This window comes from Nothobranchius furzeri, chromosome 2 (assembly GCF_043380555.1).
Source record: "Nothobranchius furzeri strain GRZ-AD chromosome 2, NfurGRZ-RIMD1, whole genome shotgun sequence".
In the NCBI taxonomy this organism is placed as follows: domain Eukaryota; kingdom Metazoa; phylum Chordata; class Actinopteri; order Cyprinodontiformes; family Nothobranchiidae; genus Nothobranchius; species Nothobranchius furzeri.
The window spans coordinates 9,601,455-9,617,214 of record NC_091742.1 but is presented as its reverse complement, the minus strand read 5'-3'; the positions used below and the strand labels follow the sequence as shown (position 1 = coordinate 9,617,214).

The 15,760-nt window shown below is 43.0% G+C and overlaps 1 protein-coding gene across 2 annotated transcripts; it reads right to left on the bottom strand.

Moving 5' to 3' along the window:
- Positions 1–7,118: 7,118 nt before the first annotated feature.
- cnr1 (cannabinoid receptor 1) lies at positions 7,119–10,978 on the bottom strand. 2 transcript variants are annotated; one of them, XM_015947532.3, is made up of 2 exons: positions 10,659–10,978; positions 7,119–10,115 (listed from the first exon to the last, which is right to left on the bottom strand). In XM_015947532.3, exon 2 carries the CDS (start codon positions 10,068–10,070, stop codon positions 8,661–8,663), a length of 1,410 nt encoding a protein of 469 aa, XP_015803018.1. In that variant the 5' UTR covers positions 10,071–10,115; positions 10,659–10,978; the 3' UTR covers positions 7,119–8,660. The 2 variants fall into 2 exon arrangements, with proteins under 2 accessions (XP_015803018.1, XP_015803019.1); XM_015947533.3 differs by having other exon boundaries at positions 10,664–10,978.
- Between the last annotated feature and the right edge of the window lie 4,782 nt (positions 10,979–15,760).

Here is a 15,760-nt window from a genome sequence, read left to right as displayed (position 1 = left end):
CACACACACACACACACACACACACACACACACACACACACACACAAAGACAAAGTAATGTGTCTATAGTTATATTGTGATGTCTTAGTAAATATTCTATTTGGTGAGAGATAAACTTTATTGCATTTATCCTAGTGGATCTATAATTAAACAGATAAACTAGTAGTAGCACATCCAACGTCAAGGAAAGCAAAAAGTCAGGAGAGGGAGAATGTTTAAGTGGTTAGCAGCAGTGTGCTAGACGATAGCCCCCTCCACGAGGCCACCACAGCTCAGCAGAACATCGTTGTAGCTTCTTCTGGGGAGAAAAACACTTAGAGAGAAAATAAAGTTAACAGCTGAAATTGCAGAAAATAATACAGTTAAAGAGCAGATTGTAGAAGAAAGTAGTAGAGTGTGAAAAGTGGTCAGTGTGTCCTCCAGCAGTCTAAGACTATAGCAGCATAACTACAGAGACAACTCTGGATAATCTATCCTATTTAGATGGAGGCATGTTGGAGGCAGGGCAAGGGAGAGCCATCTTTACCGACTGTACACTCCACCTCCCTCTACTCCCCCACTTGTCCTGATTTAGGCTAACATCAGATTTTAACCATAGGCCCTATCAAATAAAAATGTTTCAAGCCTATTCTTAAAAGTAGACCAAGTGTCTGCCTCACGGACTAAAGCTGGGAGCTGGTTCCACAGGAGAGGAGCCTGATGACTAAAAGATCTGCCTCCCATCCTAATTTTAGATATTCTGGGAACCACCAGTAACTGCAGTCTGAGAACGAAGTGCTCGGTTAGGAATGTATGGAACAATCAGATCACTGATGTATGATGGAGCTTGATTATTAAGAGCTTTATATGTGAGAAGAAGGATCTTAAAATCTATTCTGAATTTAACAGGTAGCCAATGTAGGGAAGCTAAGACAGGAGAGATATGATCTCTCTTTTTAATTCTCATCAGAACTCTAGCTGCAGCATTTTGGACAAGCTGAAGACTTTTAACTACATTCTGTGGACTTCCTGAGAGTAATGAATAACAGTAATCCAGTCTTGATGTAATAAATGCATGAACTAGTTTTTCAGCATCACTCCTGGAAAGGATGCTTCTAATCTTAGCAATATTCCGAAGGTGGAAAAAGGAAATCCTGCAAACCTGTTTAACCTGGGATTTGAATGACATGTCCTGGTCAAACATAACACCAAGGTTCCTTACTTTGTTCTCGGAGATTAATGTAATGCCATTCAGGTCAGGTGATTGGCTAAGCAATTTCCTTTTCTGAATTTCTGGTCCAAAGTTGAGAACTTCCGTCTTGTCTTGATTTAAAAGCAAAAAGTTTAGAGTCATCCAATTTTTTATGTCCTCAAGACAAGCCTGTAATCTACCCAACCGATAAGGTTCATCAGGGTTAATGGATAAATATAACTATTGTCAGCATAACAGTGGAAGTTTATCCCATGCTGTCTAATGATTTTACCAATTGGGACTCAACCCGTCCCCAAAATCATGTACGTTGACCGCGGCTGTTGCAGGGAGCACGGTCCGACGGCAGTCGAGACCTTGTTCTGGCCCTGGGTGGACGGTGGGATGGTTGGTCGTCTGGACATCTTTCACTGGATCCACCACTTTGATGCAGCTCTACGCACAGAGTCACATTCGAAGTATGCAGTGTTCAAGTCTGCACTGGCTGGTGCAGTGCTGGCCTACAACCGTGCAGATCTGGATCTCCTCATCAGGGCAGTCATAGCCAAAGACAGCGCATCAATGAGCTGTCTGACGGATGAGGACGTTGTGCGCCTTTTCATTTCCAAGGATCAAATGAAGCATCACGTGCGGAGGGTCAGTCTGGGGGCTCAGGAGACTTTCAGGCTCATCCAGCATGTTGTCGAGGAACTGAAGGGTCCTGCCGGGCTGGATGAGAGTGGAGTCAGCCTCTTCAAGTCACCTGGTACGAAAAACCTCACATGACTGTTATTAAAACAGACACCGTTGCTTTTGAAAATGAACCGAATGCCTTTTATTCTTCTCTGGCTTGTTTACAGCTGTGATCAATGAGATGTGGGCAGCACAGCAGTGGCACTTGGAGTGCATCCAGGATCTGCCGGGTGTCAACATGTACAGGGTGGCCTGAACGACAACCATTAATGGCGTGGATCTGCCCTACTATAAAGGCCTGTGCGGAAGCAACAGCCTGGAAGGGTTCCACAAAGTCCTGCCGTTCATGATTCCAGGTATCAGCCCGTGCTTGGCGGTCCATTTATGAAGTAGCAAATACATTATATTGTTCCAGACATCTAATGATTTTCTTTTAATTATTCAGGTCCACACTGTGCAGCAAGGCCCTATCAGGTTTACCTGATCAGCGACATTGCTCGCTGGAACTCAGACCGCCAATCTGACGCCGTGTTTGGAGGGAGAGGCCGGCGGCACAGGACCTACTCCGCGCCGCTCGTCAACCGCCTCAACACCCGCTGTCAGGAGTTGTTCGATGAGCCCGAGGACCAAAACTTTCTGCATCCAGCCGACGTCCGCTCTGATGAGCTTCTCGGTCTGGAGTAGCTGTTTAGGCAGAGCACCTTTTCCCTTCAGGACATTGATCAGGATGGTCCAGAACCTGATGAAGAGGTGCTTCAGCCTGGACAGCCAGAACAGGAAGAGACCGACGAGGCTTACCACAGCAATGCAGAGGATGGAGCCCTGGATGCTGATCGGCCTCACATCGCTCTCACCAACGATGAGACGGCGACTGTGCACCACCCAGCTTCTGTAAGCACTTCATTCATTTAATTGATTTTGTTCACTTTTGGATATTTAGTGGTTTATTTGAATGAAAAATGTGAGTTTTTTCACAGGACGTCGTCTGCAGTGCAAACCCCCTACCTGGCTTCCAGCAGCTGGAAAGGTTCTGCTCTGTTCTTGTTGAAGTTGGGCTGACAGAGAACAAGCTCTCTCTCACCACTGAGGAAAGGGATGGCATCCTCAAAGCCTGGAATGCTGTGGAGGAGCACGACAAGCAGCCGCAGCAGTTCGCTCAGCTGTACAGGAGTCACTGGGGAAACACTTTGTACTGCAGGACAAAGAGGGACGACCTGGTTGAAGCTACTGTGGTGCAGAAACTAAAGATGGTTAAACGCTACACACCATCACACAAGATCAGCGCTCAGCATAACAGACTGATGTACACTCTTGTGAAGATGCTGTGGCTGCGTTTGCCCCACGGGTCAAAGAAAAGGCCAGAGAAGACGGCCATCCTGAAGGCGTACGAGCGGGTGCAGCACCGGATTCTGAGCAGAGTGGGCATTCCTCTACCAAAAATCAATTCAAAAACGGTGCGTGAATTCATATCGCATCAAGAGAGACTCGTCAGCTTCCACGCCACCAGACAGCCAGTCACCGTCACCAAGCTGACTTCCATCTCAGCGGCTGACCTCCCTCCGCCGAGTTACCCTGTGATTGACTATACATTCACAGAGGGCACAGCAGGGACCAAGGTTTTAAAGAAGAGGACAGACCTTGCGATGCCAGTCTCTCAGCCTGCTGCTCCTCAGCCACAGCTTCAGCCCCAGGTGCAGCCTCATTTTCCACCTCAGTCTCTGCTACAGCCTAGAAAACAGACTCCTGTGAGTTGTGAAACGGTTGTAGCCTCTTCCACCTCCACGGTATCTGAAACCCCTTGGCACACAGTCAGGCCCATTGTGCCTAAGGTGGTCTCTGTTCAGTCCAGCTCCAGCCCTGGGTCATTCCAGCCTTCTGCCAGTCCGGTGTTTCCTGAGGCCACTGCTACCTCGTCTCCATCCCCATCATGGTCCAGGGCCACACTTTTCAAGCGTAAACAGGAGCTTTCCTTCTTGGGGGAGGGAAAGAAATCCAGGGTGCAAAACAACCCTGTGTGCACGATCTGTGGACAGGTGACTCAGGGACACAAAAAATACAAAAGAAAGAGCTTCTGTCCTGTAAAAATGATGTCCACATCAAAGGGTCTCACAGGCATTTTATTTGAAAGTTTTGAGGAGTTTACGTTGGCTGTCGACTCCAAAGGCGATACCGCTGCTGTTTAGTTTCTCTGTTGTACTTGGTACAACATTTGAGCTCTGCAGAGCCGGTTGGAGCTTGCTTGATTTGCACAGACGCAGATGTACTGCAGCTGTCGTTTGATTAAAAAAAAATTACTGTCAAAGCTTGTGTTTGTTTTGTTTTTGTTTTTTTCTTTGCACTAACCAATGCTGTTTGTCAGCTGTAACTTTGTTTAGCATTTTTTATACATTTATTTTGCAATAATTGATGGTGATGTTTGTCAGCTGTTCTGTTATTTTTGTATTTTTTAACACCATTAAAGCTTGTGTCAATAATTTTGATGTTTAGTTATTTACCATTTCCAATTTTCAATAAATATATGTTACAGTAAAGCGAACGTCCTGATGTGTCCTGAATTGTCATCTACGCTTGGACTGCTTGAATTTATATGACTTTATGAGCTGGTGAGTATTTGAGCTCAGTGTTTTGAGAGTGAGCATTTACAATCGAATAAATGCTCTCTAGAAATGTACAAACTTTGAATTAAAAGCAGAATATTAATCCCACATCTGAAGAAAGTTGTAAATTTGTAAAACACCAAGGACTGTTTTTAAATAAACAACTGATTAACAATAAACAAATCCACATGTAATAATAACGTACCAGGTAAGAGTAATGGACTTTTTGGGCCACCAGATGGCACCAGACAAAATAAAAACAAAACAAATGCTGTTGTTTCATGATTTTATTCAAGATTTAACTGAAATTAAGCACAAAATATTGCTCAGTATTACACAAGACATCAACTGACTGCAAGTTTTGTCACAGGACCCCAGAAATTCATGAAATGTAGAATCTGTGGAGGGGAAATATGCAAATGGTGGACTGCAAACATTGAAGGGCACGCCCACAATTACACAGACGGTAGATGGTGGTTGGCATTTTTTCAACTAATTTCAGTTCATTTTTCACCAGTAGTTGTTCATCAACTACAGTCCTGAATCCATCTAGAAAAAGTCAGTCAATTGCCTCATATTCATTCACTTTTTTCCAGTTTCAGTAGACAGAAATGATTTCCCATCATGCACTTTTACAGTCCAATCACACATGCATTCTACATTATGGTTGGCAAATTTTCAAATTCTATTTTCATCTTTCTACTGGAGCTGCTCATCACTTACAATCTCATGTCAATCAAGAAAAGAGCCTACAATGTCTCACATGTCTAACATTTTCTGCTTTGTGTGCCCATTGTGAAAATTTTACCCATCATGCATCTACATAGAGTCAATCTGGCGAATGTGGACTGTCATCCAACCATCATTCAGGGAAATTGCACTAATGACCACCGGGTTAGAACAGTTATGGAGTCTTTTGTTTGCAGCTACTCTTTGATGTTGAAGGAGACATTTTTATGTATAAATCCATGTGTACTTGAATTAATTCAGTTAATGAGATGGTTAAGGTTTTAGTTTTACTATCACTTTGTAACACCAGATGTACGTTTTTTTTTACTGGAAGAATTTTAAATGTTGTCACTTTAATTTCATTGCTCTTCTATGCATTTTATCTCATTTTATACTAAACCAGTGTGTGTTGATAAAGTTTATAATAAAGGACTAAACTGACAAATTGGTAGAATATGCACATTTCCACATCAACAAAGCTCCAACCATTTATTCCAATCTGTAAAGTTTACAAGTTCGAAAACGCCTTAATTAAAGGACATTACATGAAAATTATGTTCTGTAATAAATATTAAAGTAACATTTGTGTAAATGAAAGCACGTTTTTTTCACAACTTTTTTTTATTTTGCCCAGAATGATTTAACATTGTGTGTTTTTTTTTTGGCTTAGCAATAACTGGTAATACCAAAAACAATCCTCGCATCCAGCTTGTTCCTGAATGATTAAATTCACCTTAAAACAACCATTTATTTCTTATAGAACTTATTCTGATGAATAAATATGATATAGAGGTGAAACTTTTCAAGGATTCTAAAAATTCAAGTTTCATAATCAAAATGGTGAGAAAATCTGGTTGTCGGATGAAGGTTTTGTACATGAGGTCAGAAATCATTAAAAATATTTTAGGATTCATCATCGGAAGAAGGAAAACGCATATGACAACTGAAAATGCGAACCTCTATTCTGATCTCTAATCATTTAATGTTTAAGTTTAAATTTCTGTCAGCAGACTTGCACCTTAATCAACTAATTGTATCACCTTTCTTAAAAGGTGTGGAACACTGAAAAAACATTTTAAATGATATTTTTCTGTCTAAAATGGGTCACTTTGAGTTTTTCATGCAGGCTGAACATGAAAATAGTTTCCTACACCTATCTCCTGCTTTAGCTTCTGATAGAAAACAGACGATGAAGCACAAGTATTAGAAAAACCTGGCAGATCTACGTCACACTGTCACTTAACTCACGGACTCAATCATCTTGACTCGCGACGGGGAAGGCTGCTGTTGGTTTAGCGACTAGGAAACAGCAGAGAACGTCTCGACTAGTAGAAGATACCAGTTGGAATTAGCAACTCCACCACATGGCAGAACTCCTCCAGGCTTGTGTAATTTGTGGAGGTAAAACAACACGGCAGAACAGAGTCAGTGGTAGAGTCACGTGTTGGCCAATCAGAAGCGAGATGTTCAATTAACAGGAAATAAGAATCCAAAACCTGCCGTGTTCAGCTCAACTCTGATGAGGTTCACTTCTAGTTCCTCAAACAGGTGCACCAGAGCTCCCCCCCCCCCCCCCCCCCCCCCCCCCCCGAGTTTGACTTGCAAGGCATTAATTCGTACCAGAAACTACTGCTAAAGTATTAATTTAACACCTTTAAAATCAGATAAACTTATTTCTACTCGCGTTGCATTTTTCTAGATTGCACATTTTGGAAATAAATGCACACTTGCATCAATAAACGCCGATTTTCTGCCAGAGTGAGCTCAGACGTTCAAATAAGATTTTCAAATCCAATGTGTCCACAAGGGGGCAGCAGAACACCACTGATGGTTTTGCACACCTTCATCTTAGGTGGCCTTAATTCTCTGGATGGGTTCAGTAAAATGAGTCGTGACCATCAACTCACCAATTAAACACATGCAGGCCAAAATGACACCAGCTGCAACTTTATTTAAAAGTTTTAACACAGTCATAATAAAAAATAAACAAAACACTTGACCGATTGTGATCTTGAAGTTAGATTCCTCATTATGCCACCAAGGTACAGAAGCCACTTGACAAGTTGACATTTTGACTTTTAATATTTAAAATTACAGGAGGCAGCAAAGCATACTGAAACAGCAGTCTGGATAACTTCACACCAAGATAAATGTCTACAGAACAGTTGTGCTGTGAGGTTTCTAGTACTACAGACTCTACGTTCAACAAATCGCACCCTCTCGCCTTTTAAGGTCAGTTTTAACTTCTGCGTAATCCTCGCACACAAGCTTCCCTTCAAGTTACCAGCTAAAGACATTCGTGGTTTCTTTATTTAAATTTTTTTTGAGAAGTAAAAATTAACAGCAGACATGTTTATTATTATTATTATTATTATTATTATTATTATTATTATTATTATTATTAAGAGTTACGCCAAAACTACTTCACCAGCTCTGTGCATGGGTTTCTTTTCTTCCCCGAAATGATCTCCCGCTGCAACAGTAGCATTAAAACAACTCACTGCAATGATCAAAAGGCTCTGGGGTTAGAAACGGACCACCAAGTCACAAGGTTTCACACACACACAAGGCTAAATCCAGTAAAGTCGTAGATCGGATGAAAGCAGTTATTTTCAGAAAGCACTTCAGTTTCCCGCAGTAGTGACCAGCACACTGCATCTGTTCAAGCTTCGACCAAAAAGCTTGGCGTTGATGTCGTCTTGGCTGAATTGGAACACTTCATTTTGAGAGGAAGCAACACTGTACAGTGGATGGGTAGAGGTTAGAGCAGAGACGTGGTACCCATCAAGGAGAACAGCTAGGAGAGAAGAAAGCCACCTCTGATCACACAAACTCAAGTGTGTGCATCTATTTCACCACATTTGTACTTTTTTTGTTTCGTGATCATTTCTGAAAAATCTGTTCACACATTAGCCACTCACTGAGTGATGCAGAAAACACAAAAAAGAGTGTTTGATGGCAATTTTGGAAGAAAAAAAGAGAAATTATTGTTTCTATTTATTTATAGAAATATTCAGTTGCAACATGAAGCCTGTAGAAAGTCAAGGCGCTATGTTTTGTTGTGTTTACGGTGCAAGACACATGTTCATCTCTAAATGACTGTAAAACGTCTCTACTGGAAAATTCATTAGCCCCTTTTCCCATAAATGAAGGTATATTCTCTTTTAAACCTGAATTCACAGTACAAAAATATAATATGCCTTTGCTAACTGGTTTTCATGAAGTCGATGGTAAACTTATGATCATCTTTCATGATCCTTTCCACCTGGGAGTCCTTACTACGATCTTGCAACACCCTTTGGCACTTTGGCACACTATGTACTCATAGACAAACATAAAATTATGGAGCCACTCAAGCGTTAACGTGAGGATGGATGTCAACACTTTCAGGAGAGGCCCGACCTCTGCTTTCTCACGTGGAATGGCACCGCTTAGGGAGGATGACATTTGCACGTTTTCCCTGCGACGGCCGATCAGACAGCTTCTGCGGACGTTTCAGTCGACACGGACATGGTTACTTTGGCTATTTTCACAGTGGTCTTCACGCAGCTCTCTGCAGCCCTTTTGGCGGAAATGTTGGCATTCCTGTTCTGGCAGTCCGACTCCAAGCTGTTGTCCAGCTGCTGGGCACTGCCCCTGCAAGCGCCGCACGAGCTGAGGAAGGCATGTCGCAAGTCCTTGCTCCTCAAGGCGTAGATGATTGGGTTGACGGTGGAGTTGAGCAGACAGAGCATGCTACAGAATGCAAATACTGTCTTGATGTCATCATCCATCCTCCAGAAGAGGTCATAGACCATGATGGCGAGCAGTGGGCCCCAGCAGATCACCAGTACCACCAGGATAAGGACCAGGGTCTTAGCCAGACGAATGTCCATGCGTGCCTGATCAGGGCGTGTGGTTTGCACTTTAGTCCCATCGGCGGAGTAGATGACAAGGCTTTTCTGGGAGGCACGGCTCAGCATCCGCACAGCGTGGTGGTGGGCCTTCCACAGGATGTAGATGTAGGCGTAGATGATGAAAAGAACCAACACGCTGGTTACGCTGATCCAGAACATCAGGTAGTTCTCGTCGATGAGGGGGAATATGTCTGAGCAAACAGAATTGAGACGCTTACAGTTCCAGCCCAGCAGGGGCAGCACTGCGATGATGATGGAGATGGCCCACATCATGCTGAAGGCTATGACTGCCTTGGTCCGTGTCACAATGCGCCTGTAGGCGAGCGGCCGGTGTATGGAGATGTAGCGGTCGATGGCAGTGAGGAAAAGACTCCCCACCGACGCTGTGAACGACGCTGTGACTCCACCCAGCTTGAAGAGGAAAATATTGGGGCTGTCCTTCCTGTGGAAAACGTGGAAGTCCAAAAAGCTGTAGACGAAGATGACGCTACCCAGCAGGTCGGCCACAGCGAGACTGCCGATGAAGTGGTAGGACGGCCGGCAGCGGAGGGTGCGGGACTGCAGTATGACGCAGAGCACAACCAGGTTCTCCAACACCGTGAAGGTACCCAGAGTCAGAGACATCACAGCCACAGCCAGCTGCTGGCTGGGGGTCAGGATCATGAAACACTCCATGTCCATAAAGTTCTCCCCACATTGTATATTATTAGTCTCATCTCTGATTGTGCTCCTGTTGCCAAACAAGTCCGTGGCATTGGTGGGGAGGAACGGGATGCCCTTCAGGATCAACTCTTCCTCTGCAGGTACTTTGTTTGGGAAGGAGTCGCTGCGGAAAGCAGACAGAGGCTTCTGCACAGAGAAGCCGCCCTTGAAGTCTACATCTCTGATGGGGTCATCGTAGTTGGCATCATTGGAGCCCAGATACTGTAAACCAGAGGTGATAGTCCGGAAGGTGGTGTCCGCCACGCCATCAAGCACAGATTTCATGGCTGCGTCTGTGGGTTATACTGCAGGCTAAGGCGTCCGGACAACCTGAAGGTCGATAACAAACATTTCAGACATATCTTTACAAATCTGGGCCAGAACCCTGTGCACAGCTTCCCCTGGGATTTTTGCAGGTGGAGTCTGAATAAAGCTTAAAACATTTCTCTGAAAATCATGAGCATTTGTAGTACTTACAACCATAAGATGTGTTTTTCTACAGATTTTTGCACCTTTTTCACATTTTCTCATCAGTAGCTGCTGAACTTAATTATACAACAGAAGAAAATGCTGCAGGATTTTTTTAAATTCTTTATCTTTAAATTTTGAGATTTTAGTTAATATGAGGACATATTAATATGCATGCTCAAAGCCAAACGGAATTATTTCCTCTACCACCTAAAATATTTCATTACTTTAAAAACATTTTAGTTTCCAAATTTGGATAATTTTTTGGGTCGAAAATCTTAGTTATAAACTGAATTTTGGTGCACAAATACGCACAGATATGACATTTTACGCACTAATAATGAATTTAATTAACTAATAAGCCCTAATTGGATTCTTAGAGAAAAAAGCACAAGTTTTTTTTACCTTACATAATTCTTCCGAGTGCAGAATCGCCCTTTATCACTGCGCGTTGATCCAAATCAGGAGCGCATCGTTCAACCAGCGCAAATCTTACTTTTACGCACAAATAACGCGCGAGCATTTAGTCGAAAATCACTTTCATCAGGATTTTTTCGGTCCTCTTCTGGTTGTGACAGAAGTTTACTCTTTTGGGATGTCTGGAGACGAGTCTTGGTGTTGGAGTGCGCTCTTCCTGCGTGGAAACAGGTTGGTGCTGCTGCTGCCGCCTCCAGCGTCTCTCCAGTCTTGTTCTTTGTGTCTTCACTCTTATGAATCTTCGCATCAGCGAGCGTCACGTGTTTGCATACAGAGCCCTGCACGCCCAGCCTATGGAACAAGGGGCAGGAATGTAGACAAGGGTTCGGTTTGGATTCTCGCAGCTCAGGATTCACAACAAAATAAGATAAACACACAAAAATAAATCAATAAATAAACGTGTGCACGTGAGTTTTATTCAATTAGAGATGCATAAACAAATAAAAAAAGCTGTATATATATATATATATATATATATATATATATATATATATATATATATATATACATATAATTCTTATTTTATTGGCTCCATTTTTCATTTTTTAAATATTTTAAAAGATAAAGTGCCAAGCTTAATTATTATTCAGCACATATCTGCTTATTACGTAAATAATTTAACCAAATTGACAAGAACAAATTACTCATCTCCTCACGCTTGCATTGAGTTTAAAATCTCTCTTTCTTACATTTTCTGCATCATTGGGGTCATGAAAGCAGAGTTTTTGAATTAGAGGCAGCTAGACTTCCTGTTTCATTCCTCTAGGATGTTTCACCTCCCATCACAAAAGTCCTCTTTCGGCTCTGATGGGGTTTTCACGACTCGCTGACCCACCCGTCCTTCCGGTGAGTCCTTTGGGCTGTTGACATGTGGGAGTTGTTTACCAGCCTGACCAACTTGTGAGGTGTTTGAGTCACCTCTTTAAAGATGTAAAAAGGGTTGAAAGTGGCTGCAGAGAAGAGTCAAGGCTGAGCTGGTTGGGTGAAACCTCACGCCATCCTCCTTTTTCCCTCTCAAAGCATCTTCCTTTTGTGACTAAAATAAGGATTTCACTTTTAAAAGTGTCCTTCATCTTTGACGTGCAGGTGGACATCTGAGGTTTAGTGCTGCGGAGGAGTCTGAGCACAGCTGACACCACACTGCTCAGCTGGTGTTTTAGGGTTTGAAATGTCAAAAAGCTTTGCAGAAGTTATTTTTTTCAGGCTTTTTAAATGCCCACTTTGGCCAAAGCGCTTCACAGAACAATCATTCATATTCACACGCTGGAGGTGATGAGCTACAATGTAGCCACAGCTGAACTGATGGAGGCGAGGCAGACGTATGCAAGTGCCACATACAAGAGCAGGCTAAGTGAAATGTTCTGCTCAACAACCGACACGGACAGAACCTGGGTTCAAACTGACAACCTATTGGTAACGAGACAAACTCCTGACCCCTGACAGTCGTCCTCCAGTGAGTTCTGGGTCCTGGTACCAGGATGCAACCTGAGCCACCTCCACATAAATCTTTTGCTGAGGAGCAGTTCCACTAAAAGCTCCGCCTAAATGATGGAGATCCTCTTCTACTCTGAAGATGAGCTCAGCCACCTCAAGGAGGTCATGATCCGCATGACTACATGTTAGGGTTGGGCGCATATGGACTAGGACAGAGGGGTCCGCGACTCCCCAATGGGGTTGTTGTCTGTGCTGAGGTTGTGAGGTTGCCAAAATTAGATTTGTAAAAATCACATTTATAAAATCCCAATAGGGGGCTGCACAGCGGCGCAGTGGTTAGCGCTGTAGCCTTGCAGCAAGAAGGTCCTGGAGTCCTTCTGCATGGAGTTTGCATGTTCTCCCTGTGCACGCAGACACGACAGTCCAGTTGATTGGTCTCTCTAAATTGTCCTTAGGTGTGTGTGTGTGTATGTGTGTGTGCATTAGAGTTGTCACGGTAACCGGTGTAGCGGTAAACCCCGGTAAAGAAGTTGACAATAATAATAACCGTCTTGTTTTTTAATATATACATTATCTCGGTGGGTTTACCGTGGCTGCGGTGTAGGTGCGGTGACCCTTACCAGCCACCGTATCATCTGCTGAAGTTGCCGGCAGCACATGCGCACTTTGTTGTTTACAACCAAAACTTTCTTGAAGCTAAAGCTGAAATAATGGCCAAAGGAGGAGACGGCAGCACTCAGGACATTTATTATCCCTCAAAGGAGACAAAGTGATAATTTTGGTCACAATAACCGTGAGGTTAAATTTTCACACCGCGTGTCCTGTGTGTCTCTGTGTTGCCCTGTGTTGGACTAACAACTTGTTCAGGGTGTGCCCCGCCCACTTGCCCGAAGGGGCTAGGCACCAGCCCCCCCCCCAACCCCGCATGGATAAGCGGGTAAAGAAAATGGAGGGCTGGAAAATCTCAATAACGCGCCCAATAGTATCTGTATGTCTGAATAAAGTTTGTAAATGCTTTTAATGTGGGTAGAAGCTGGGTTCAGGGGTCCTCACTGGAAAACGGTTGGGAATCGCCAGACTAGAAAATCACCAGCTTTGAATTTCAGCTCGGCTCCTTCCTCCCCAGAGTGGAGCTCCACTCTCACTGCTGCAGATCAAATCTCAGCTTGCTGGTTCATCTCTGGCTGCATCACAAGCACCATCTCCTCCGAAGGGATTTCCTCCTACTGTGATGTCAGGAAAGTCTCGTCTCCTCTTTGCAGATGTTTTGCTTCTCAGTTCATCCACGGCCAATGAGCCCGAGACTGATCATCCCTCAGACTTCAACACGATTTTATCATTTTAGTTTAAAAAAATATGACAGGAAGTCCGGCTGGTCACCGTTCATCAAACTAAGAAGAACGAGCTCGCAAAAAAAGTTAATTTTTGTGTAGAAAAAGTAATTTCTACACTTCCCATGCGAACTCTAAAAATCTGACTAGTGATGACTCATGGACGCGCTGTCATGCTTTCACACCAGTATTCCTCCTCCTCTGGATCAACCAGCAGCCTATCAGCACATTTAATCAGATACCAGGCCAACAAATAAGGAGTCAGATCCTGTTATGAACAACAACAACAAAGCCTGGGCTTAGACAAAAACACATTCAACTTAGCGCTCATGAATGATCTAATTTCCATGTATTCAGTTGATTTTATTATGTTTACGTCTCTTCACGCGGGCGTAGACAAAGAACACAGGAGCTAAAGGTCTTTTTTCCCCAGATGAACCAACGCAGATGGATTAATGGGAAATTTTCCACACACACACACTGAATATGAAAATACCTCTTTGTGAGTGAAATTAGGCCACAACTCAATCATCATCCCAGGTGCAGTTAATTTTGCTCAGACACGGTTGAGATTGTCCGAAAGGAACAAAATGTACTTTTCCATAAAAAAATAAAATGAGGAAAAAGGATCCCATTCTTGGTCATTTCTACATGAAATTACTGAACGGTTGCCATTTTTCAGATAAGGTACTTGTAATTATTCTCTGACACCATTTTATTTGATAAAGCGCGTTGCTTACAATTATAATTTAGTAAATTAGACAGCAGAAAGGCTGTTGCTGACAATTCAAGTCTGCAAAACGAACCAGAATGACAGCTCTTTTCTCGCCTGCCTGCAGCCGAGTCAGTGGAGGAGTAAGTCCAGGTTCAAGTCGAGGAGAACATGAACCCCAGATACACTTTTAACGTCGAGTCTGAGACTGCAGCGCATCCCGAGTTCTGAATTCTGCATTACAACATTCCAGGGAATGTCTACAAACGAGCCTTTAAGTGGTTTCATGCAATTAACTTTATGGGCATGGAAGTGGATCCTAGCAGGCCCAATAACTGCTGTGATCTCTAATAAGGATGTTTTTTCTACCCAACAAAGACATCCATATCTTTACAACCTCTGATGCTGTTTCTATAGTGTTCCTGTAAAAGCCATTACAACTGCAGACTGCATGATGAACATTTTGCTGCACTGGCAGCAATGTGCAATTTCCTTTTAGATCATTAAGATGCAAAGTTTGGCTTTTTTATTAGCAAAGGAAAAAAGTAGCTCCCCGGTTAGTGATCGATGGCGACAAATTATGGATGATATCTGAGAAGGTTTCCAAAATGTCTGGAACTGTTCGACAGGTCTTAGCCGTTGGGTTTTGTCCTCGTGGAATTTTTACCCACGTCAAAAAACTGCAAAACAGATTTCTCTCAAAACAATCAGAGTTGCTGCAGCTGCTTCTCAAATGAGCTTTCATGAATCAAAGGATGACAAATGCAAGACAATTTTACAAAAAGGGCTGCAACATTTGGCAACTAGTTGTTGCAGGATTGTTAAAGGAAAGACAAATCTAACATTTCATGAGCTCCTGCAGACTTTGGGTTAACATTCTCCAGGAGCTCCCAGTTGTGCAAAAGTTGTTCATCGTCTGCAAAACTAAACTCTGCTTTTGTTTTGAATACAGTGCAAGAGTGGAGCAACAGACTGAACCATACAAATGGAAGACCATAAAGCCTCTCTAGCATTTACTTTGTCATAAAACATCCAACTTGAGCCAAGAGATGTCTCCTTGGTAACAAGTCAAGTTGGTTTTTGGATAAATAAAAATAATTTTCACAAAAAAATTAAGAATTCAGTCTAAATCTATATTTAGAATATTTTCACTATTTTTATCTCCTACTCACACCCCAGTGAGATTTGTAGTTAAAGGGGCATTATGGAAGTTTGACAGCCAAAACATGTATAGAAATAATAAATGTCTTCTTCATACATTCTCCTGCAATGCCCTGGTCCTGTAGAATGAGCCCTGGCATTTTTACTGTGATTGCCTGTTTTTCTGTAAAATCCCAGAAAAACAGAGCTGCTTGGGTCGAGCAGGCTGCTTCATGCGCGTTCACGCTCAGGCATCGCCCTCCGAACCGTTCTATGAACGTTGTTTCAGCTGTCATCAAGCATATAGATGTTACAGATACAAAGGACGTTACTGGCGATTTAGCTCGCCTAGTAAGATGTCAGACTTTCGTGCAGAAGACCTGGGTTTGATTCTGAATGTGAACATAATTTTT

Bases quoted from the DNA above. Each gene is read 5' to 3' on its own strand.
- cnr1 (XM_015947532.3), bottom strand. From the start codon at position 10,070: ATGAAATCTGTGCTTGATGGCGTGGCGGACACCACCTTCCGGACTATC.